This window comes from Silurus meridionalis, chromosome 1 (assembly GCF_014805685.1).
Source record: "Silurus meridionalis isolate SWU-2019-XX chromosome 1, ASM1480568v1, whole genome shotgun sequence".
Taxonomy (NCBI): domain Eukaryota; kingdom Metazoa; phylum Chordata; class Actinopteri; order Siluriformes; family Siluridae; genus Silurus; species Silurus meridionalis.
The window spans coordinates 20,152,238-20,175,171 of NC_060884.1; the positions used below are offsets into that span (position 1 = coordinate 20,152,238).

General features: G+C 37.4%; 1 protein-coding gene across 4 annotated transcripts; it reads right to left on the minus strand.

The window, feature by feature from the left end:
- Positions 1-4,334: 4,334 nt before the first annotated feature.
- Positions 4,335-21,038, minus strand: LOC124375555 (sodium- and chloride-dependent GABA transporter 2-like). Of its 4 annotated transcripts, XM_046834294.1 has the most exons (16): positions 20,984-21,038; positions 20,423-20,459; positions 17,673-17,872; positions 17,129-17,263; positions 15,481-15,621; positions 15,271-15,358; positions 14,181-14,313; positions 13,968-14,102; positions 13,651-13,754; positions 13,285-13,409; positions 13,048-13,160; positions 12,798-12,935; positions 12,453-12,555; positions 12,246-12,346; positions 4,706-4,876; positions 4,335-4,545 (listed from the first exon to the last, which is right to left on the minus strand). In XM_046834294.1, exons 3-16 carry the CDS (start codon positions 17,866-17,868, stop codon positions 4,429-4,431), a joined length of 1,800 nt encoding a protein of 599 aa, XP_046690250.1. In that variant the 5' UTR covers positions 17,869-17,872; positions 20,423-20,459; positions 20,984-21,038; the 3' UTR covers positions 4,335-4,428. The 4 variants fall into 4 exon arrangements, with proteins under 4 accessions (XP_046690250.1, XP_046690175.1, XP_046690100.1 ...); XM_046834219.1 differs by lacking the exons at positions 20,423-20,459; positions 20,984-21,038 and adding an exon at positions 18,026-18,270; XM_046834144.1 differs by lacking the exons at positions 20,423-20,459; positions 20,984-21,038 and adding an exon at positions 18,212-18,243 and having other exon boundaries at positions 17,673-18,107.
- Positions 21,039-22,934: the final 1,896 nt, after the last annotated feature.

A 22,934-nucleotide genomic window follows, 5' to 3' on the forward strand; every position in this document is an offset into this window, starting at 1 on the left:
TTACTATTAACAATAATACATCTTGTCTAAAGTATAATGATTTGATGTATAAGCTTTAATTGCATACTTTATTACAGTGCAATATCTAAATGCAATAAACTTGTTTAGAAAGGTAAAAAAAAAAAAAAAAAAGAATGGGAAATTACCTGAATGAGTTAAAATTTTTATGCTTGACATTCTTTGTGTGACACAGGTGTTTATAAAGAGTAATTTGAAATGCCATTATATTCTGTAATAACTCCAAAGTTTAGCAGGAGAAGTTTCAATAAATTCAATGTGTAAATGGCATTTTCAGCAGGCACAATTTATAATATACAAGCAACCCAAAGTTAACACCAAGCATGTTCTTGCCCTTGTGGTACAAATTTAAAGGCATTAAAAACTGAACAGATTTTTTATTTTGCTTTAGTTCAGATGAAGGTTTATTTCTGGAGTGCAGAGAACATGTAATCTCTAAGGGAGATAAAGTTTAAGGCAAATTGTAAGCTCAATTTCTATTTTAAATTCCAAAGTAAACATATACAGATGTGTATGAACTGACACAAGAAGTTTTAAAACATGATTTTCTATTTTTGACCCCACTTTGGTCTAAAACTTTATGTTACTAGTTGCTAGGACCCCTTTAAACACAAATGTAGAAAATGCTTCAAGAATGCATATGAAAGTTTTATCAAATGTATATATATAAAAAGTTTATTTCAAAGATAAATACAGTTCAGTTCAATTCAATTAATTTTTATTTGTATAGCGCGTTTAACTATGAACATTGTCTCAAAGCAGCTTTATACAGATAATGTGGTTATAAAAAATGAATATATTCTTTATAAGTAAGTTTGACTGTGGCAAGGAAAAACTCCCCTAGATGGCATAAGAAAGAAACCTTGAGAGGAACCAGACTTAAGAGGGAACCTATCCTCATCTGGGTTGCACAAAAAGTCCATTTATAGCAGATATACAATGTTGCGGGGTACAGTGATCGTGATCAGAAGCGAACTGTAGTCCTGAGTCAATGTAGCAGTCTGTTGACATTAAATACAGTCCAAATCCATCCTCAAAGCTCCCGAATTTCATGGAACCACCCAAGGCGTTCATGAGAAACCATCCCAAGCTGCACAGAGTGGCTTCCAATCAAAGAGAACACTATCCAGAGGCAGGCCTAGATGAAGTGAGAAGATCTACGGAGGGAAGAGGGGCAGGAACAGTGGTCACTGGAACCACAAAAGCATGTTTAACTCGACCAAGAGAGAGAGAGAAAGAGAGAGAGCAAGAGAGAGAGAGAGAGAGAGAGAGTGAGAGAGAGGGAGAGGGAGAGAAGAGGGGTGACAGGAAGAGAAGGATATGGATTATTAAGTGTCCTTATTGTTGTATGAAAGTTAATGTCACTGTGCAGTTTGGACAGTTTGGACTTGGCAGCATAGCTAAAAGGGATGAACCAGAAGGTAATACAGACATAAGGGATCTCTGGGGTAAGAGACGACCCACCACACCAACGTCAACAAACCTGAGTGTACATGTGAGAGTGAGAGGACGACAGCATACAAATATCCCAGTTCACCAAACATTCTATACATGATCCCTCCAGATCTGCTCCTTTACCTAAGAAAAATCTACTGATAAAAGACGACTAAATAAATACGTTTTCAACCTCGACTTGAACACTGAGACTGTGTCTGAGTCCCAAACACTGATTGAAGGGCTTTATAAGAGAAAGATTAACGTTATAAGCGGTTGTGGGTTCAAGCCCTGGAATTGGCAAAGAGAGTTTTTCATTTCTCTTTTGAAATCTAATAGTTTTTCCACGTTGTGATATTAAACGGTAAATCTACTTGTTGATTAAAGAGACCTGTTTAAAAGATTGTTTTATATAATTGTCTTTTTTGAAACGCTTGTTTGGCCTACTTTTAATATGAGTTGCATGGTGTTGAAGTATGGAAAAGAAAGCATGTTGGTTCATTAGGCTTATTGATTGCTTGTGCTAGTCAGTAGTGGTAGCTCAGTTGGTAAGGTGTTGATTTACCGATTAGTAGATCCTCACAAGGTTGTGGGTTCAAGCCCTGCCATGTGCAAAGCAAGCTCTTTATTTCTCTTTTGAAATCGAATAGTTTTTCTACTTTGTGATATTAAACAGTAAATCTATTTGTTAATTAAAGAGACCTGTTTAAAAGATTGCTTTATATAATTGTCTTTTTTGAAAGGCTTGTTTGGCCTACTTTTAATATGAGTTGCATGGTGTTGAAGCATGTGCAAGAAACCATGTTGGTTCATTAGGCTTATTGACTGGTTGGCTAAGACAGAAGTGATAGCTCAGTGGGTAAGCCATTGGTTTACCGTAAAACATGTCCTTACAAGGTTGTCTGTTCAAACCCCATCATTGCCAAGGAAATGTTCTTAATTCTCTTTTGATACCTAAAATTGTATCTAGTTTGTGACATTAAACTGTAAATCTATTTGTTAAATAAAGAGACCTGTTCAAAACATTGCTGTATTTCTTTGTCTTTTTTACAAGACTTGTTTGTGCTACTTTTAATATGAGTTAAATGGTGTTGGAGTATGGACAAGAAAGCATGTTGGTTCATTAGGCGTATTTACTGGTTGAAGCCGGCAGAAGTGGTAGCTCAACGGGAAAGGTGTTGTTTTACCGATTAGTAGGTCCCCGCAAGGTTGCGGGTTCAAACCCTGGCATCTGCAAAGCAAACTTTTCATTGCTCTATTGAAATCTAATAGTTTTTCCACTTTGTGATATTAAACGGTAAATCTATTTGTTAATTAAAGAGACCTGTTTAAAAGATTGCTTTATATAATTGTCTTTTTTGAAAGGCTTGTTTGGCCTACTTTTAATGAGAGTTGCATGGTGTTGAAGCATGTGGAAGAAGCCATGTAGGTTCATTAGGCTTATCGACTGGTTGTATAAGCCAGAAGTGATAGCTCAGTGGGCAAGGCATTGGTTTACTGAAAAACATGTCCTCACAAGGTTGTGGTTTCAAGTCCTGGCATTTCCAAGGAAAAGTTCTTAATTCTCATTTGAAATCTAAAATTGTATCTACTTTGTGACATTAAACTGTAAATGTATTTGTTAATTAAAGAGACCTGTTTAAAACATTGCTGTATTTCTTTGTCTTTTTTACAAGCCTTGTTTGACCTACTTTTAATATGAGTTAAATGGTGTTGAAGTATGGAAAAGAAAGCATGTTGGTTCATTAGGCTTATTGACTGCTTGCACTAGTCAGTAGTGGAAGCTTACTGGATCAACAGGTAAAACTGTGAGGTGTTACCTCCGGTATTTGGACAGTCAGCACTGGTGCTCCTCAGGGATGTGTCCTTTCCCCACTGCTATTCTCCCTTGATATGAACGACTGCACATCAAGTGACCCAACTGTTAAACTTCTGAAATTTGCAAATTACACCACGCTCATCGGACTCATCCAAGATGGCAACAAGTCTGCATATGAGCAGGAGGTTAAGCAGCTGGTGCTATGGTGCAGTCAGAACAACCTAGAGCTAAACACACTCAAAACTGTGGAGATGATAGATAGTGGACTTTAGGAAACACCCTTCAACACTACTCCCCCTCACAATATCCAACAGCCCTGTGTCATCTGTGGAGAACTTCAAGTTTCTGGGCACCACCATTTCCCAAGACCTAAAATGGGAATCCAACATAAAAAAAAGCCCAGCAGAGGATGTATTTTTTACACAAATTTAGGAAGTACAGTCTGCCACAGAAGCTGTTGATACAGTTCTACAGTGCAGTCATTGAATATGTCCTGTGCTCATCAATCACCATCTGTTTTGAAGCAGCAACAAAACAGGACAGAAACAGACTGCAGAAAACAGTTAAAACAGCAGAAAAAAATCATTGGTGCTCCCCTTCCCAGACCAGGCAGAAAAAATCACTACTGACCCTTCACACCCTGGACACAACATCTTTCAGCTCCTTCCTTCTGGCAGGTGCTACAGAACTTATATGTTCACCATATATTGTACAAAGTTCTACAGTAAACTATCATACCTGACACACAATACTGTCATTTGCACTACCATGCACTCTCAAACTTTATGTACATCTAAATCCCTATTTAATACTCACACTGTCTATACTGTCTCACATTGTCTGTATTGTATATTCTGTTTTTGTCTTGTCTTGTCTGTTTTGTCATGTATAGTTTTTATTTATCTCTGTACATTGAGAGTCACTAACAGCTGGAACCAAATTCCTTGTGTGTCAACACACTTGGCCAATTAACCTGATTCTGATTCTGAAAAAAACACTGCAATATTAAGATAATGTATATTTATTAATCAATAACAGAAAAAAATTTTTTTATCAGGTCTTGGTGAACACATAGATATTAGAAATACTGTAATGTTTTAGATAAAAAATTTTTTGCATGGAACAACAATTCAAGTGTGTAACAACATGCTTTTGTTTCAAGGATGTTCTTGCTCTTGTGATACAGCTGTAAAAGTCATAAAAGTTGAAACATTTATTCTTTTGCTTGAGTTTAGAGGAAGGGTTTCGTCTGGGGTGCAGAGGTCATGTAATCTCTAAAGGATAGTAAAATGTAAAAATGACAATCAGTAATAACAAGTATTAACAATAAGCAAACTATTTCATTAAGTATATTTCCTGGGTTAGGTTAACTAGGAATGATATGCAAGTATTAATCATTTACTGGACTCACATTTAGTCTGGAATGAAACATACCTTTCTTAAAGAGCCACTGGAAGTGAGAAGAGCATAGATCATCCAAAGAGGAACTAATAGTGTTGAAGATAGTGTAAAGAACCATCCAATAGCATAGCCCCACCAGGGGTATTCAGTTACATTGTTAAACTTCAGAGGTGTGAAGTTGACCAGATAGAAGACAAATGTACCCTAAAGAAAAAGATACGAGGTCAGACAGGAGTCTCCATGGACTATGATGTTTGCGGATGATATTGTTATTGATGGTGAGAGTAGGGAGCAGGTTGAGAAAAGGTATGCACTAGAGAGAACGGAAAGGAAAATCAGTAAGAGTAAGATGGAGTATATGTGTGTGAATAAGAGGGAGGGCAGTGGAGTGGTGAGGTTGCAGGGAGAAGCAGTGGTGAAGGTGGAGGAGTTCAGGTTCCTGGAGTCAACAGTGACAGTGTGTTAGAGAAGTGAAGAAAAGTGTGCAGGCAGGGTGGAGTGGGTGGAGAAGAGTGGCAGGTGTGATTTGTGATAGAAGGAGTGAAGGGTAAAGTTTATAAGACGGTGGTGAGACCTGCTATGTTGTATGGTTTAGAGACAATGGCATTATCAAAAAGACAGGAGGTGGAGCTGGAGGTAGCAGAGTTGAAGATGCTGAGATTTTAATTAGGAGTTATGAGGATGGACAGGATTAGAAATTAGTTTATTAGAGGGACCTTGCATGTAAGACGTTTTAGAGACAAGGTGAGAGAGGCTTGGTTGAGATGGTTTGGACATGTTCACATGAGGGACATGGGGTATATAGGTAGAAGAATACCACAGTCATACAATGCCACAGTCACCTGGTTGCTGATCACACACCTATCATTACCCAATCACACATCCACAATCACAGCACTGTCACTTCAAGGTACTTACTTTTCTAGATGTATCATATATATGGTGTGTAAGTATATATTAGTATGTTGACTTATTATATATACAGGGAGTGCAGAATTATTAGGCAAATGAGTATTTTGACCACATCATCCTCGTTATGCATGTTGTCTTACTCCAAGCTGTATAGGCTGGAAAGCCTACTACCAATTAAGCATATTAGGTGATGTGCATCTCTGTAATGAGAAGGGGTGTGGTCTAATGACATCAACACCCTATATCAGGTGTGCATAATTATTAGGCAACTTCCTTTCCTTTGGCAAAATGGGTCAAAAGAAGGACTTGACAGGCTCAGAAAAGTCAAAAATAGTGAGATATATTGCAGAGGGATGCAGCAGTCTTAAAATAGCCAAGCTTCTGAAGCGTGATCATCGAACAATCAAGCGTTTCATTCAAAATAGTCGACAGGGTCGCAAGAAGCGTGTGGAAAAACCAAGGCGCAAAATAACTGCCCGTGAACTGAGAAAAGTCAAGCGTGCAGCTGCCAAGATGCCACTTGCCACCAGTTTGGCCATATTTCAGAGCTGCAACATCACTGGGTGCCCAAAAGCACAAGGTGTGCAATACTCAGAGACATGGCCAAGGTAAGAAAGGCAGAAAGTCGACCACCACTGAACAAGACACACAAGCTGAAACGTCAAGACTGGGCCAAGAAATATCTCAAGACTGATTTTCTAAGGTTTTATGGACTGATGAAATGAGAGTGAGTCTTGATGGGCCAGATGGATGGGCCCGTGGCTGGATTGGTAAAGGGCAGAGAGCTCCAGTCCGACTCAGGCGCCAGCAAGGTGGAGGTGGAGTACTGGTTTGGGCTGGTATCATCAAAGATGAGCTTGTGGGGCCTTTTCGGGTTGAGGATGGAGTCAAGCTGAACTCCCAGTCCTACTGCCAGTTTCTGGAAGACACCTTCTTCAAGCAGTGGTACAGGAAGAAGTCTGCATCCTTCAAGAAAAACATGATTTTCATGCAGGACAATGCTCCATCACACACGTCCAAGTACTCCACAGCGTGGCTGGCAAGAAAGGGTATAAAGAAGAAAATCTAATGATATGGCCTCCTTGTTCACCTGATCTGAACCCCATTGAGAACCTGTGGTCCATCATCAAATGTGCGATTTACAAGGAGGAAAACAGTACACCTCTCTGAACAGTGTCTGGGAGGCTGTGGTTGCTGCTGCACGCAATGTTGATGGTGAACAGATCAAAACACTGACAGAATCCATGGATGGCAGGCTTTTGAGTGTCCTTGCAAAGAAAGGTGGCTATATTGGTCACTGATTTGTTTTTGTTTGGTTTTGAATGTCAGAAATGTATATTTGTGAATGTTGAGATGTTATATTGGTTTCACTGGTAAAATAAATAATTGAAATGGGTATGAATTTGTTTTTGTTGTTGCCTAATAATTATGCACAGTAATAGTCACCTGCACACACAGATATCCCCTAAAATAGCTAAAACTAAAACTACTTCCAAAAATATTCAGCTTTGATATTAATGAGTTTTTGTGTTCATTGAGAACATGGTTGTTGTTCAAATTAATCCTCAAATAAAATTAATCCTCAAAAATACAACTTGCCTAATAATTCTGCACTCCTGTATATATATATATATATATATATATATATATATATATATATATATATATATATATATATATATATACACACAGTACAGACCAAAAGTTTTAAGAAAAACCTAGAATATGACATTTTTCAGTTGTTTTACACTTTTTTGTTATGTATATAATTCCATATATAATTCCACATGTGTTAATTCATAGTTTTGATGCCTTCAGTGTGACTCTACAATTTTCATAGTCATGAAAATAAAGAAAACTCTTTGAATGAGAAGGTGTGTCCAAACTTTTGGTCTGTATATACATACATATATATATATATATATATATATATATATACAGGAGTGCAGAATTATTAGGCAAGTTGTATTTTGAGGATTAATTTTATTTGAGGATTTAATTTGAACAACAACCATGTTCTCAATGAACACAAAAAACTCATTAATATCAAAGCTGAATATTTTTGGAAGTAGTTTTAGTTTTAGCTATTTTAGGGGATATCTGTGTGTGCAGGTGACTATTACTGTGCATAATTATTAGGCAACTTAACAAAAAACAAATTCATACCCATTTCAATTATTTATTTTACCAGTGAAACCAATATAACATCTCAACATTCACAAATATACATTTCTGACATTCAAAACCAAACAAAACAAATCAGTGACCAATATAGCCACCTTTCTTTGCAAGGACACTCAAAAGCCTGCCATCCATGGATTCTGTCAGTGTTTTGATCTGTTCACCATCAACATTGCGTGCAGCAGCAACCACAGCCTCCCAGACACTGTTCAGAGAGGTGTACTGTTTTCCTCCTTGTAAATCGCACATTTGATGATGGACCACAGGTTCTCAATGGGGTTCAGATCAGGTGAACAAGGAGGCCATATCATTAGATTTTCTTCTTTATACCCTTTCTTGCCAGCCACGCTGTGGAGTACTTGGACGTGTGTGATGGAGCATTGTCCTGCATGAAAATCATGTTTTTCTTGAAGGATGCAGACTTCTTCCTGTACCACTGCTTGAAGAAGGTGTCTTCCAGAAACTGGCAGTAGGACTGGGAGTTCAGCTTGACTCCATCCTCAACCCGAAAAGGCCCCACAAGCTCATCTTTGATGATACCAGCCCAAACCAGTACTCCACCTCCACCTTGCTGGCGCCTGAGTCGGACTGGAGCTCTCTGCCCTTTACCAATCCAGCCACGGGCCCATCCATCTGGCCCATCAAGACTCACTCTCATTTCATCAGTCCATAAAACCTTAGAAAATCAGTCTTGAGATATTTCTTGGCCCAGTCTTGACGTTTCAGCTTGTGTGTCTTGTTCAGTGGTGGTCGACTTTCTGCCTTTCTTACCTTGGCCATGTCTCTGAGTATTGCACACCTTGTGCTTTTGGGCACCCAGTGATGTTGCAGCTCTGAAATATGGCCAAACTGGTGGCAAGTGGCATCTTGGCAGCTGCACGCTTGACTTTTCTCAGTTCACGGGCAGTTATTTTGCGCCTTGGTTTTTCCACACGCTTCATGCACCCTGTCGACTATTTTGAATGAAACGCTTGATTGTTCGATGATCACGCTTCAGAAGCTTGGCTATTTTAAGACTGCTGCATCCCTCTGCAATATATCTCACTATTTTTGACTTTTCTGAGCCTGTCAAGTCCTTCTTTTGACCCATTTTGCCAAAGGAAAGGAAGTTGCCTAATAATTATGCACACCTGATATAGGGTGTTGATGTCATTAGACCACACCCCTTCTCATTACAGAGATGCACATCACCTAATATGCTTAATTGGTAGTAGGCTTTCCAGCCTATACAGCTTGGAGTAAGACAACATGCATAACGAGGATGATGTGGTCAAAATACTCATTTGCCTAATAATTCTGCACTCCCTGTATATACACTCGTATTCAGAAATATTCAACCCCCTCACCTCAATAGACAATACAGTGATGTTGATAAAAGATAATGAAAATAAATGAAAAAAATAAACTTGTGAAATAACACAATATTTATTGATACATATTTGAGTTATTTTGACAACAGAAATTGACATAACTTTGAAGTTCAAATGAAAATTGTAAGTCTTGTATTCTATGAGCATGTGCCGTATTATGAGCATGTGCCGTATTATTCAACCCCCAGTTTTAGTACCTTGTGGAGCGCCCTTTAGTTTTATAACTTCTAACAAGCGTTTTCAATAAGTGCTGACAAGCTTCTTACACCTCTCGATTGGAATCTTTGCCCATTCTTCACGTGCAAAAGCCTCTAACTCAGTGATGTTTGACGGCTTCCGTGCTGCAACTGCCTTCTTAAAATCCCACCAAAGATTTTCAATTAGATTTAAATCTGGTGACTGAGAAGGCCACTCCAGGACACTCCAGCATTCCCCAACCAAGCTTTGGTTGATTTGGAGGTGTGCTTGGGATCATTGTCTTGCTGGAAGATCCAATGATCACCAAGGTTTAATCTGTCAACAGAAAGCATCACGTTCTTCTTCAAAATGACCTGGTATTTCTGGGAATCCATGATGCCAGGTACACAATCAAAATTGCCAGTTCCTGCCACAGAAAAACAGCCCCACATCATTATTGACCCACCTCCGTGCTTGACCGTGGGGATGGTATTCAACTGGTCATAAGCCTGGCCTTTTGCACACCAGACATATCGCTGGTCCATATGTCCAAAAAGTTCCAGTTTGGTTTTATCAGTCCATAGAACTGTCTCCCAGAACTCTGTAGATTTATCCAAATTCCTCCTGGCATATTCTAGTCGACTCCTGATGTTCTTTGAGGTCAAGAGTGGAGTGCGTCTTGGGGTCCGGCCATGAAGTCTTTGATTATTCAATGCACATCTTATAGTTGCCACTGAAGCACTTGTACCAGCCTTCATCATGTCATCCTGTAGCTGTCTTGCAGTCACATGGGGGTTTTTCTTAGCTGTCCTGACTAAGTTGCTAAGGGCCCTTGATAATGGATTGAGCTTTCTTCCACGGCCAGGCAGATTTGCAGCTGTTCCATGAGTTTTAAACTTCCTTATAATGCTCCCAATGGTGTCTCTTGGAATGTTAAATCTTTTGGAAATCTTCTTATACCCAAGGCCCTTCAGATGTGATGAAATAATCTCCTCTCTCAGCTTTTGTGGAAGCGCCTTTGTCTTTCCCATGATTGCAACTCACCTTGAACACCTTCATGGTCGGGGTTTATATATGCATCACAGCTGAAGCAAATGAAGGATCATTATAGAGTTCCCAAAGGCTGAATGATGTTTCAGCTCCACTTCATGCCATAAAACAGAAAGCTTTAAAAACAACATTATATAGGGGTCGAATAATTGTGACATGGCGATCTTAACAAAATATGCTGTTACACACAAATACAGTCGAACCCACTTATCTCGACCTCGGTTAACTCACCAACCCTATTAAGTCGACGTCTTTGAAGTGGAACCGCCAAATTCTCGCTTTGTCTTAGCATTTTCTCTTCGGTTATGTCGATTCTTTTATGTCGCCGAACCCTTATATCTTGAGCACAAGGGGGGCAAATTTGCCACTTAACGTTGGTTATCTCGATCGGCACTGTGCAGCCGCAGAAGAACTCGTAGAAGTGGGGGAAAAATCAAGCCTTACAGATGCTACATGTGTAGGATACTTTTCAGAGCTGTGTCAGGCTGAAATGATATGAGAATTTAATGTTGACACTGGTTAGCTTTTTGTAAAAACGAACTACACCCCGCACATTTTTGTGATTTTGTGAGCGATCTTTGTGTTTGCAATGTTGGAGAATATAATAAAGGTTTGGATCGAGAATCGACGGTGGTTTGTATTGTATACTGGTAAATCTCTGCTGTTAGTTGGTGCATATATGTCTTTTGTTGTTAAATGTTATGCGATGAACGAGAGGCGAAAGCAGAAGTGAAAGCAAAACAGTTTATTGCAACACAGGGCAAAGCCAAACACAAACACTCGCCTTAAAAGTGAATATTCCGGTGGTGCGCTCTGGGAGCGCGGTCCACTAAGTCTCAAACTGAAAAGAGGCAGTCTGTATATATAATCCACGGGTGCGCTTGGTAGAAGCGCGGCGCTAAATAGCACACGGGAGAACGTGGGATGAGCAGCAAAAGCATAGAATTAACAACGGCAGGATCGGGGGAATCCGCGATGCACTTTGGGAAGAAAAGCGCAGCCGTTGAGAGAGTGTGGAGTCTGAGTGGGAAGGCACGTACCGAGATACGCATGAGCGGTAACAACGACCGCCGTGAACCAACATATACCAACAATAACGGACGGTGAGAGTGTGGAAGTGAGGGGTTTAAATAGGAGCTGGTGATGAGTGCTAAACAAGTCCCAGGCGTGCGCAATTGAAGCCGGGAGCTTCAGAGAAAGCGGAGGTTTGACAGCCGCCGAAGGGGGCGTGGCAGGTGGTTTCCTGACAGTTAACAAACATGTATGTACATTTTTTTAGCATGCCTTCATCAAACAAATCGCGGCAACGCTGTTGTGTAAAAAAAACTCAAAAAACACGTGCATGTACATTCTCATTTATTAACGCACATCATGTACATAAAGAAATTTCAAGCACCTTAATATATTGCCGCCATATTGGTTTTCGTTTATCTCGATCATCGGTTATCTCAACGCTTTTTGGCGTCCCCTAGGCCCTCGACATAACCGGGTTCCACTGTACTACATCATACATTTTCTGTGTTGATTTTATGTATCACTAAACTCATTAAGAAGCCATCCAAAGCAGAATCCTGCACTTTTAAAAGATTTATAAATCCTTAAAACTCTTTAGGGGTTGAATATTTCTCATATAGGTCATGTTTATGTAACATTTTTAATTTATCTATATTGTCGTATATTGTCTTCTAAAATATCTGTTAAATGAAGTTTTCTTATTAAATATGTCAAGAAGCCCATGCATGCAGGAAGCAAGGCTACTGTTCATAAGGCCATGAGCATAAAATGCAAGGGCTCTGTGTAGCTGTGTATTATGTGTAGCTGTGTTAAGTCAGTAATTTTCTTTAATGTAGCCAAAACAGACAAACACATTTTCAGGTACTTACAGTGCAGACTAGAGGAGTGATGTATTTCCAAGAGTACTTTATCAAGAACAAAGGTCGATAGCCAATCATGTCTTCGATATTATCATATAGGCGATTAGCACCTACAAAACATTAATAATACATAACCATCATTAACATACTCACTTTTCTACAGACCACAAACATGCACTCTTCTCAAACAGCAAATGCTTTTTGTAAAGTACTCACCATACACCCACCCTATACACACTGACTGCATAATGGCAAATAACAGAATTGTCATCCCACTGCAGCAGTAGTAATCAAACAACAGAAAAATGTATAAGCCACCCTGCAGATGAAACTGAATGTCAGAATCTGGGGCTTGTTTTACGGCAAAATAAAATTAAACAGAAATGTCTGTAAAAATATATTTCTTCATATAAAGTTTACTGGAGCTTCTGGAATAGAAATTACAATAATTTTTTAAACATAGTATCTATGTATATATTTACATTTAGAGGAATTATTTTAAAACGGATTTTCATTCAAGATCAGTGAAGTTTATCTAGAATAGTAAAGAAATTATTATACCTCTGATACCATAACTAGGCCAATGAGGAAACTCCCAACACAGATTAAGAGCAGGGTGAGTTCACGCCGATAACCAATTAGTAAGTAAGAAGGGTACAGGTCTGTTATAATTGTCATTATTGCCTCCAAATCCACAAACTAAAAATGAGGAGTGCAGCACAGAGAAACATATAAAATGTTTAGATCACACTACATGCGTTATGCATAGTCATAATAATGACTACTTTAAACTGTGGTATTTTCTGCTGACCTCAGAGTCCAAGCCCAAAAGAAGAATCATTATAAAGAAAAAAATGGCCCATAGCTGTGGAACAGGCATCATAGCAACCGCCCTTGGGTATGCAATAAAGGCCAACCCCGGACCTAGATAATCAATTATAATCAATCAATCAATATGATTATTATGACATTTTTGCTCAACACAACAAATGTTTTGCAAATGTATAGTGATTGGCACGTTACATACAAACTTTATATATTCATTCACCTGACTCTGCCACTGTTGAGATGTCTGACCCCTGCTCATATGCCATGTAGCCCAGCACAGAGAAAATGGCAAAGCCAGAAACCAAACTGGTCCCACTGTTCAACAGGCAAAGGTAGATACTGTCCCTGCATGCAGAGGTACAACACGGCTTGGAAGAAATGCTATTATGCTATCTTTTTTATCTGTTTATGTGTAAATACAGGCAGAAATGAAACACAGAAATTCCTTAAAAAAACAAAATAAATAAATACAAATAAAACCAGCTCATATTCCCCTCTGGACTATGTTTGGGCTTGTGGCCATTTTAAAAGATAATTGGCATTTTTAATAGTACCCCCTCTCTTGAAATAAGCTTATTTCACTTACTTGTAGCAGTTGTTGTTGTACTTGTTGTAGCTTCCGAGAGCAACAAGGCAGCCCATGCAGAGAGCAAAGGAATAAAAAATTTGAGTTCCAGCATCCATCCACACCTACATGCCATGAAAGAAAAATTACTCACTACAGTATGACATTAAAGCAGCGGGGAAAAAAAATTTACTAAAAGAAGTGAATAATAAACTATACTGAGAGGAATTAAGTAGCCTTTTGTTGTAGTAGTTTTTATTTAATTAAACACATATAAATGGAATCTGAATAAGAGGATATATGCTTCAACAAAGAAATTATTCCAAAGGTATTTCTACCTGTGGGTCTGTGAGACGTGTAAAATCGGGGTAAAGGTAAAATTTGATGCCATCAGAGGCCCCAGGTAATGTGAGTCCACGCACCAACAGTACCAGCAACATCACATAAGGAAACGTTGCAGTGAAATAGACCACCTGAGAAAGAAAGTGTTCTCTCTCAATAATAAAAAAATACTTTAAATACATCTTGATTATGTGTCATATGGCTCCTACCTTGCCTGTTGATTTCACTCCCTTCCACACACAGAAGTAGCAGATGATCCAAGCCAAAAGAAGACACACAGCCAGCTCCCATCTCACACTGCCCAGCTCATTCACACTACCTGTGAGATTTAACACTCTCCTCCTGAATAGTGGCAAACACAAATTGTATTTGGCTAATTACTTCCTGAAACATAATAAAAAAATATACTTTTTTGTAAATAGAGTATAAAACTGCTCACTCCCAGAACTCATTAACAGGAGAAGTTACATTCTCTGGTATACTTGAGTTGCTAAAATTATCCTTTTTATCAAATTCAAAACAGGTGTCTGTGAAATAAAAAAAATACAATTGAACATTATTGACTTTTTTAACAGGGCACATGCACATATTTATTGTGCTAGTTAAGCCTAAGTTGTGTGTGTTTTGAATTTGTAATATAAATGTGTACCAGTGTTCCAGGAATTACTGCAGCTAGCCCATGGCAGCTCAGAACTGAAAGAGTAAAATAGATAGAAGAAAGCCCAGGCCATAATGATAATGTAGTATATGTTGGCATATAGCAGGACCAAAAGGTTTCCATAACCTACACCTGTAGAATAAAAGGGGAAAAAATGTCAGTTGTATACTCATCACACAAACTCATTCTTGAACTTCTGAAATAAATATTGAAAAGTTACCCAAATTGTCCCAAAATCCCAAATTAGAAAAAGAAAATGCTTTTGTTTCTGTACCATGCATTTCTATTTGTTTAAGATTTGGCTAAAGTTTTCTGTGAACAATAAAAGTCTGCTTCCCTATCTTTACCATCTCCTAATTGGTTGAAAGAATAAATTTATGGGCGCAATGAGGTTTTACTAAATAGGGCCACTGCTCCCTCAAATAAAATTTCTTGTTTAGAGTTGCTCAAAATGAAGAATCAATTTCTAAAAAACCTTATTTAAATTGCTGTCAGGGTAAATACAATATAAAAAAGACAAAGCTAGTCAAAATAGAATAATACATATGAAATTAAGGCAAAATAGGAAATCCTAACAGGCTAAAAGTAATCTAGTATAATAAAAAATATACTTTTTGTAAATAGAGTATAAAACTGCTCACTCCCAGAACTCATTAACAGGAGAAGTTACATTCTCTGGTATACTTGAGTTGCTAAAATTATCCTTTTTATCAAATTCAAAACAGGTGTCTGTGAAATAAAAAAAATACAATTGAACATTATTGACTTTTTTAACAGGGCACATGCACATATTTATTGTGCTAGTTAAGCCTAAGTTGTGTGTGTTTTGAATTTGTAATATAAATGTGTACCAGTGTTCCAGGAATTACTGCAGCTAGCCCATGGCAGCTCAGAACTGAAAGAGTAAAATAGATAGAAGAAAGCCCAGGCCATAATGATAATGTAGTATATGTTGGCATATAGCAGGACCAAAAGGTTTCCATAACCTACACCTGTAGAATAAAAGGGGAAAAAATGTCAGTTGTATACTCATCACACAAACTCATTCTTGAACTTCTGAAATAAATATTGAAAAGTTACCCAAATTGTCCCAAAATCCCAAATTAGAAAAAGAAAATGCTTTTGTTTCTGTACCATGCATTTCTATTTGTTTAAGATTTGGCTAAAGTTTTCTGTGAACAATAAAAGTCTGCTTCCCTATCTTTACCATCTCCTAATTGGTTGAAAGAATAAATTTATGGGCGCAATGAGGTTTTACTAAATAGGGCCACTGCTCCCTCAAATAAAATTTCTTGTTTAGAGTTGCTCAAAATGAAGAATCAATTTCTAAAAAACCTTATTTAAATTGCTGTCAGGGTAAATACAATATAAAAAAGACAAAGCTAGTCAAAATAGAATAATACATATGAAATTAAGGCAAAATAGGGGAAATCCTAACAGGCTAAAAGTAATCTAGTATAATAAAAATATAGTAGGATTGATATGGGATTTTTTTTTGCCAGCTATGCAAATTTGTTTAATATCTAATGAAAAGAATAAAAGCAGTAGATGCTGTTTTTTTGGCAGCTTTATTCAAACAATCCAAATTGTGAAAAATATAGAAAACTGCAAACAATAATCAAACAGAATAAACTAAAATGGGCAAGACACAAAAATGTGGAACAAAACTGGTCAAAGTGAACAGAGCTCAAATTCAACAGCAATCTATTTCATCCACTGCAAGTAAACCACACTAGCCCACTCACACTCATTCACCTACATACCATACCCATATACTGTATGTCTATACTTACTTAATACCTTAAAGACATGATCCACATCATTGTACCCATCTACTCAATAAAGTTCAGTTTATATAAAGTATAACACTCCAAGCCCTTACTCTCTAACAGGAGTCACCTTTTTTCAAGGACTATCAGCTCCTTTCCGAATCAACGCTTCTTTATACTTAGTAATAACAGAAACAAAAGACAACTGAGCATAAACTTTGTAAAAGTAGGAATTATTCAGAATCTCTTTATTCTGTAATGTGTTTGTTTGCAATTCATACAGTATGTGTTTAATCAGTAACTGGGTGATTTGGAACGCTGTAATCTGGGAGAATGGTGGACATGTTTGAAGGCCATGGTGCTTGCTGTGTCTGAATTGTGCTCTGACCTCCCCACCAGCTCATAAAGCAACTTTTTTTATAGTAGCATTCACATTCTTTTAAACTGCCCTTAAATAAGAATCTACATCCATTTCCCTTATTTTGGACTTGCCCAAATGTGGAGTTTTCTATCTGGGGAATACCTCCTCTTCTTGTATAAGAATGTTTTGACCCACTCTTACCCATGCTTTCCTAATCATGCAACACATTAGGAGGGTGAAATACTGTAATTTCTCCACAGGTTTATGGTGCCTGGTTTCGTGCAAACTTCACTTTTTAAGTTCTCCTAAGTTTATTTTTAAAAACAGCCATGTGATTTTTGAAAAGATTCAAATGTCTAAAAAATTCACCTTGAAACAAAGGGCAGATTTTTCTCCAGCAGGTGATGCTGCCCTGACTGGTGTACTGACCCAGTGATACCTCCAGGACAAACAGTGGAATGCCACAAGCAAACAGGAATATGAAATATGGTATTAAAAACACTCCTGAAAAAGATACAGAAAGGTTTTGTCCCTTTAAAATTAACATGACATTTGAAGTAAACATGAATCATGTGGGCCCAAAGGATTTATATTTTCCGAAGAATTCAAGTCAGTTAATCTGCAAAACCATGCAAGGTTTGCTTCCTCCCTTCATACATTCCTTCTTTTTATCTTTGTTCTAGTCATCTTATAAACATTGGTTTACTCTTTAGTTCCATATCTAACAAATATAATTAATAATTAATTTGAGAACCAAACTCCATTGGTGATTCAGTTTTCTTGTGTTATACACTGAATTACTGCATTACTGTATACAATGATATCATATTCAACCAAAACATGACTTACTGTTCTCTTAGTAATTTAATAAGCATCTTTAATAAGGAATAACTTTTTTGTTCTGAAAACCTACCACCTCCATTCTTGTAGCACAAGTAAGGAAACCTCCACACATTCCCTAGGCCAATGATTTGTCCAGCAACAGCTAGAAGGAATTCAGCTTTACTTGACCACTGGCCTCTCTTCTTAGTTTTGGCTTTTGTATTAATCTTTTCTGAGTTTGACTCTGGAGAAGAGAGGTCCACCTCTAGATCATTATGTATCGCCATTTGACTGAAAAGAAGTAAATGCATCTACATTAAATGTCTACATCACTATCCCAAGGAAAAAAATGTGAAAAATAAATGAATGAATGTAAAATCACAATGTTTGTCTTTTATACTTTGTAAGCACCAACATTGAAGTGCTGGCTTTTCTGTGTCTCACCTTTAAACTTTTGTTGTCGTTGTTGTTTGTTGTCAAGTGCGCCTCATTACTGCTCATATTTGTTTTTATTATTTTGTTTTCCCTGACACAATATTACAAAATTACACAATACACACTCTCCCAGTTTAAGTGCAGATTAAAGACGTATCTTTTTAACAAGGCCTACACATAATTCACATCACATACCATAACTTTGTGCTCCAGTACATCTGATCACATGCACATTATCAACTTGTGCTTGGTAATGTCATGAACAGCAGCTACACCAATTCCTCTCCACTGCTTTTCTCTCTTTACCCATCCCGAGGCATCCTGATGTTGCACCAGCTCCAGCCACGTCCCACCTCATGACCCTAAACTTTGAACTCCCTCGAGAAAATGGGCAGTGAGACCCCAGTGCCGGGGCTGAGACCGCAAACAAAGGAGAGGGACGCAAGGTGGTATTAAGGCTGGGCTAAAGCTAAACCCACATCAACTATCTCTTCGAAGCATCTTTCTTGCTAATGTACAATCTCTTGGGAACAAAATGGATGAAGCTCTGGTTAAAATCACACAAGCGGATTGAGAAATGCAATGTCATGATTTTTACAGAAACATGACTCAATGACAACATTCTCAGCAGCGCCATTGAGCTTGAGGGTCACAGTGTTTTCCTGGCAGACAGGACGGCAATGGACTCTGGTAAGTGCAAGGGTGGAGGTCTGTGCATTTATGTTAACAAATCATGGTGCACAGACTCTACTTTAACTGAAAGTCATTGCTCTGCTCATTTAAAGTATTTGATGAATCAATCACACTGGATCAGGTATACACAGACATACCTGAACCATACACAGCCATTCCCCGCCATTCCCCCTCCCCCATTTAGGTCAGTCTGATCACCTCTCTTGATCATGCTACCCAAATACACATCACTGTTCAAAAGAGTGAAACCATTTTTTCACAGCAACAGTTTTGAGATACTGACTGGAACATGTTTGCCTCACAGGCCACACTGGACTCTTACACAGACATGGATATCTACTCATCACCTGTCTATCAGCTAGAATTCTGACCCTCAAAGACCTGTTAGTCTGCCTTTAAAATGTCCACCTCCACTACATTTATTATCTCAAATTAGATGCATCTGTTTAAGGTTGTTAGCTGCATAAAGACACCTGTCCACCCCATACAATCAGTAAGAATCCAACTACTAACATGGCCAAGACCAAAGAGCTGTCCAAAGACACTAGAGACAAAATTGTACACCTCCACAAGGCTGGAAAGGGCTACAGGGAAATTGCCAAGCAGCTTGGTGAAAAAAGGTCCACTGTTGGAGCAATCATTAGAAAATGGAAGAAGCTAAACATGACTGTCATTGTCCCTCGGACTGGGGCTCCATGCAAGATCTCACCTCGTGGGGTCTCAATGATCCTAAGGAAGGTGAGAAATCAGCCCAGAACTACACGGAAGAAGCTGGTCAATGACCTGAAAAGAGCTGGGACCACCGTTTCCAAGGTTACTGTTGGTAATACACTAAGACGTCATGGTTTGAAATCATGCATGGCACGGAAGGTTCCCCTGCTTAAACCAGCACATGTCCAGGCACATCTTAAGTTTGCCAATGACCATTTGGATGATCCAGAGGAGTCATGGGAGAAAGTCATGTTGTCAGATGAGACCAAAATAGAACTTTTTGGTCATAATTCCACTAAACATGTTTGAAGGAAGAAGAATGATGAGTACCATCCCAAGAACACCATCCCTACTGTAAAGCATGGGGGTGGTAGCATCATACTTTGGGGGTGTTTTCTGCACATGGGACAGGGCAACTGCACTGTATTAAGGAGAGGATGACCGGGGCCATGTATTGCGAGATTTTGGGGAACAACCTCCTTCCCTCATTTAGAGCATTGAAGATGGGCCGAGGCTGGGTCTTCTAACATGACAATGACCCGAAGCACACAGCCAGGATAACCAAGGAGTGGCTCTGTAAGAAGCATATCAAGGTTCTGGCGTGGCCTAGCCAGTCTCCAGACCTAAACCCAATAGAGAATCTTTGTAGGGAGCTCAAACTCCGTGTTTCTTAGTGACAGGCCAGAAACCTGACTGATCTAGAGAAGATCTGTGTGGAGGAGTGGGCCAAAATCTCTCCTGCAGTGTGTGCAAACCTGGTGAAAAACTACAGAAAACGTTTGACCTCTGTAATTGCAAACAAAGGCTACTGTACCAAATATTAACATTGACTTTCTCAGGTGTTCAAATATTTATTTGCAGCTGTATCATTCAAATAAATAGTTAAAAAATCATACATTGTGATTTCTGGATTTTTTTTTTTAGATTATGTCTCTCACAGTGGACATGCACCTACGATGACAATTTCAGACCCCTCCATGATTTCTAAGTGGGAGAACTTACTTATTTTCCTCACTGTATACTGGGTAAATCCAAAATTCTAAATCCAGACAAGAAGCAAGAAAAAACAGTATATCAACAGAGGTAATAGACAGCTTGGAAAGATCAGGCAAATACACGTAGATAACAATTTGTGAATTTTTAAGTCATCTGATGTGTAAATCGCAACAGTACATGATCAGAAGCATGGTGACTGTGAGTTCATGTGCTTTGGGAGTTTTTTTGGTAAATCCTAGACTTAACAATTACATTTCACTGTAAATGTACAGATAGATAACTATACATTACAGATCCATTGTAACCTAAAATCGGTATGCATACATATGTGTGCAGAACCATAATTACACATGAAACATTAATATAAAAACAGTGGATGATAACATAGCACATGTAAAATTATGATAGTAAGGACTATAATGTAGAAAAAGAGTTTACAAAAAGTTTTTAATTCTTGATTAGAATCTTTTATTAATTATGTTACTAAAATAATAATTAAGCGTATTTTCTATGTTATTTTACTTGTATGATTAAAGGGAGAAAGTGATAAAGATAAGTTAAGGCTACCTGATGGAGACAGTCAGAAGGTAAAGAAGCTACAGTTGAACAGGTTTCTCTGAAAATAAATTCTGTAACTAAAGTCATTTATTACTAGGTATTGCTTAGCTTTCTTGGTATGAAAACATTAACTGCCCAACCACATTTCATACTACCTTCTAGTTTCCAAGGAGGGTGTGCGCATACATTTGAGTCTAGATGACAAAGAAATGACAATGAAAATTACTTGTGTTTTAAAGTTTTTATACAGTGCCCTAGTATTTTGCATCAATCAGTGTACATCACCATCAATTCCATTTTTCAATCCTTTCAAGGACAGAATTTTAAAGTTAATTTAATTTAATGTAATGTAATATGTAATACTGTAATTAATGTACTATTTAATGCCATCATTACAACCAGAATATAAAAAACAGAATGCATTGGAAATCTCACAAACCCATATTTTATTCACAATAAAACATAGAAAACATTTAAAATGTTTAATTTGAGGAAATTTACCAAATAACAAGGTAATTTTAAATTTGATGGCTGTAACACTTCTCAAAAAACAAAAAAAAAATTAAACAATAGCAATTAATTGGGTTATCTGACAACAGGTCAGTAAGCTGATTGGTATAAATAATATATTAGAGAGAGGCAGAGTTTCTCAGAAGTATGAGGTATGAGCAGAGCTTAACCAATCTGTAAAAGATTGTGTCTACAAATAGAATAGTGAAACTATTTTAGAATAATGTTCTTCAACATAAAATTGCAAACACATGAGTATCTCATCATAATATAATATATATAATATAATCAAACATTTTAAAGAAACTGAAGAAATCTCTGTGCACAAAGGACAAGAGCAAAAATTTATATTGGGTGCCTGTGATATTTCGGCCCTCAGGCAGCACTGCATTTAAAACAATAATGATTTTGTAATTGTAAATCACTGCATGGGCTCATTAACACTTGCAGAAATCATTATATGTGAACACACTTTGCCATGTCCTCCAGATCTTCTTTTTTCCTTAAAATACTATATATCATCAGTTAAAACATTTTATATGTTTTTGTTTTATTATGAATAGAATATGGATTTAGAATATTTGCAAATCATTTCATTCTGTTTTTATTTACATTTTACTGATTTTATAAATTTTTTGTGTAATTGGGTTTGTAATGTTAATAATATTAAACACATTTAATAACGTTGGTTATAGTACTCGTTTCTCTTAAACTACTGTAGATGTCTGTTTTCTTAAAAAGTGTACGTTGTTCATACTCAAGATAAGTTTAGCTCAACTTTAGAAGCAGAAAGATAACCATCTTTAAATCTGAATTAATCTTCAAACTGCATCTCAGAGGGCTAATATCAACATTTAGTAATTATCCAGTTTGAGATTTTATGGTATGCTGGAGCAATACTAAAGTAAACTAATTTTAGCAACAGAACTATACATGATTATGAAAAGCCTTGCTGATGACAAAATATAATTAATTTAAATAATGATCTAAAGATAAAATCATTTTTTTATTAAAAAATAAATTACTAGATTAATTTAGTAATCAATTTCTGTGAATAAAATTTTGTCTAGTATGATTTAAAGAATTCATTTGATAAACAAATGTTAAGTCAATATACAGTGCCCTCCACAATTATTGGCACCCCTGTTTAAGATGTGGTCGTGGACTTCTAAAAATTCTCCTTTTTTTTAAAACAACATAGAACCCAAATGCAAAAAAAGAGAAAAATCCAACCTTTCATTTAAGTACATAACTTTGGTGGTAAAAAAAATCATACATTTAGAAAAAAAAAAAAACTTGAAATCATGTGTCCCACAATTATTGGCACCCCTAACAATTCCTCTGAAAAATTTTATTTTATTATTTTTTTTTTTTTTATATATTTTTCTGTAGTTGCTAAGGTTGGTCAGGGTATGTAGGGAATTTTAATTAGTAATTCATGATTTCCTGT

What these genes read in the sequence shown, in the direction of transcription:
- LOC124375555 (XM_046834059.1), bottom strand. Translation starts at nt 17,892, where the DNA reads ATGCATTTACTTCTTTTCAGTCAAATGGCGATACATAATGATCTAGAG. An exon ending in AATCTGCCCTTTGTTTCAAG is followed by an intron (nt 15,622 to 17,128) that starts GTGAATTTTTTA and finishes TTTATTCTACAG; the next exon opens with GTGTAGGTTATGGAAACCTT. An exon ending in TTTTGGGCTTGGACTCTGAG is followed by an intron (nt 12,936 to 13,047) that starts GTCAGCAGAAAA and finishes CCTCATTTTTAG; the next exon opens with TTTGTGGATTTGGAGGCAAT.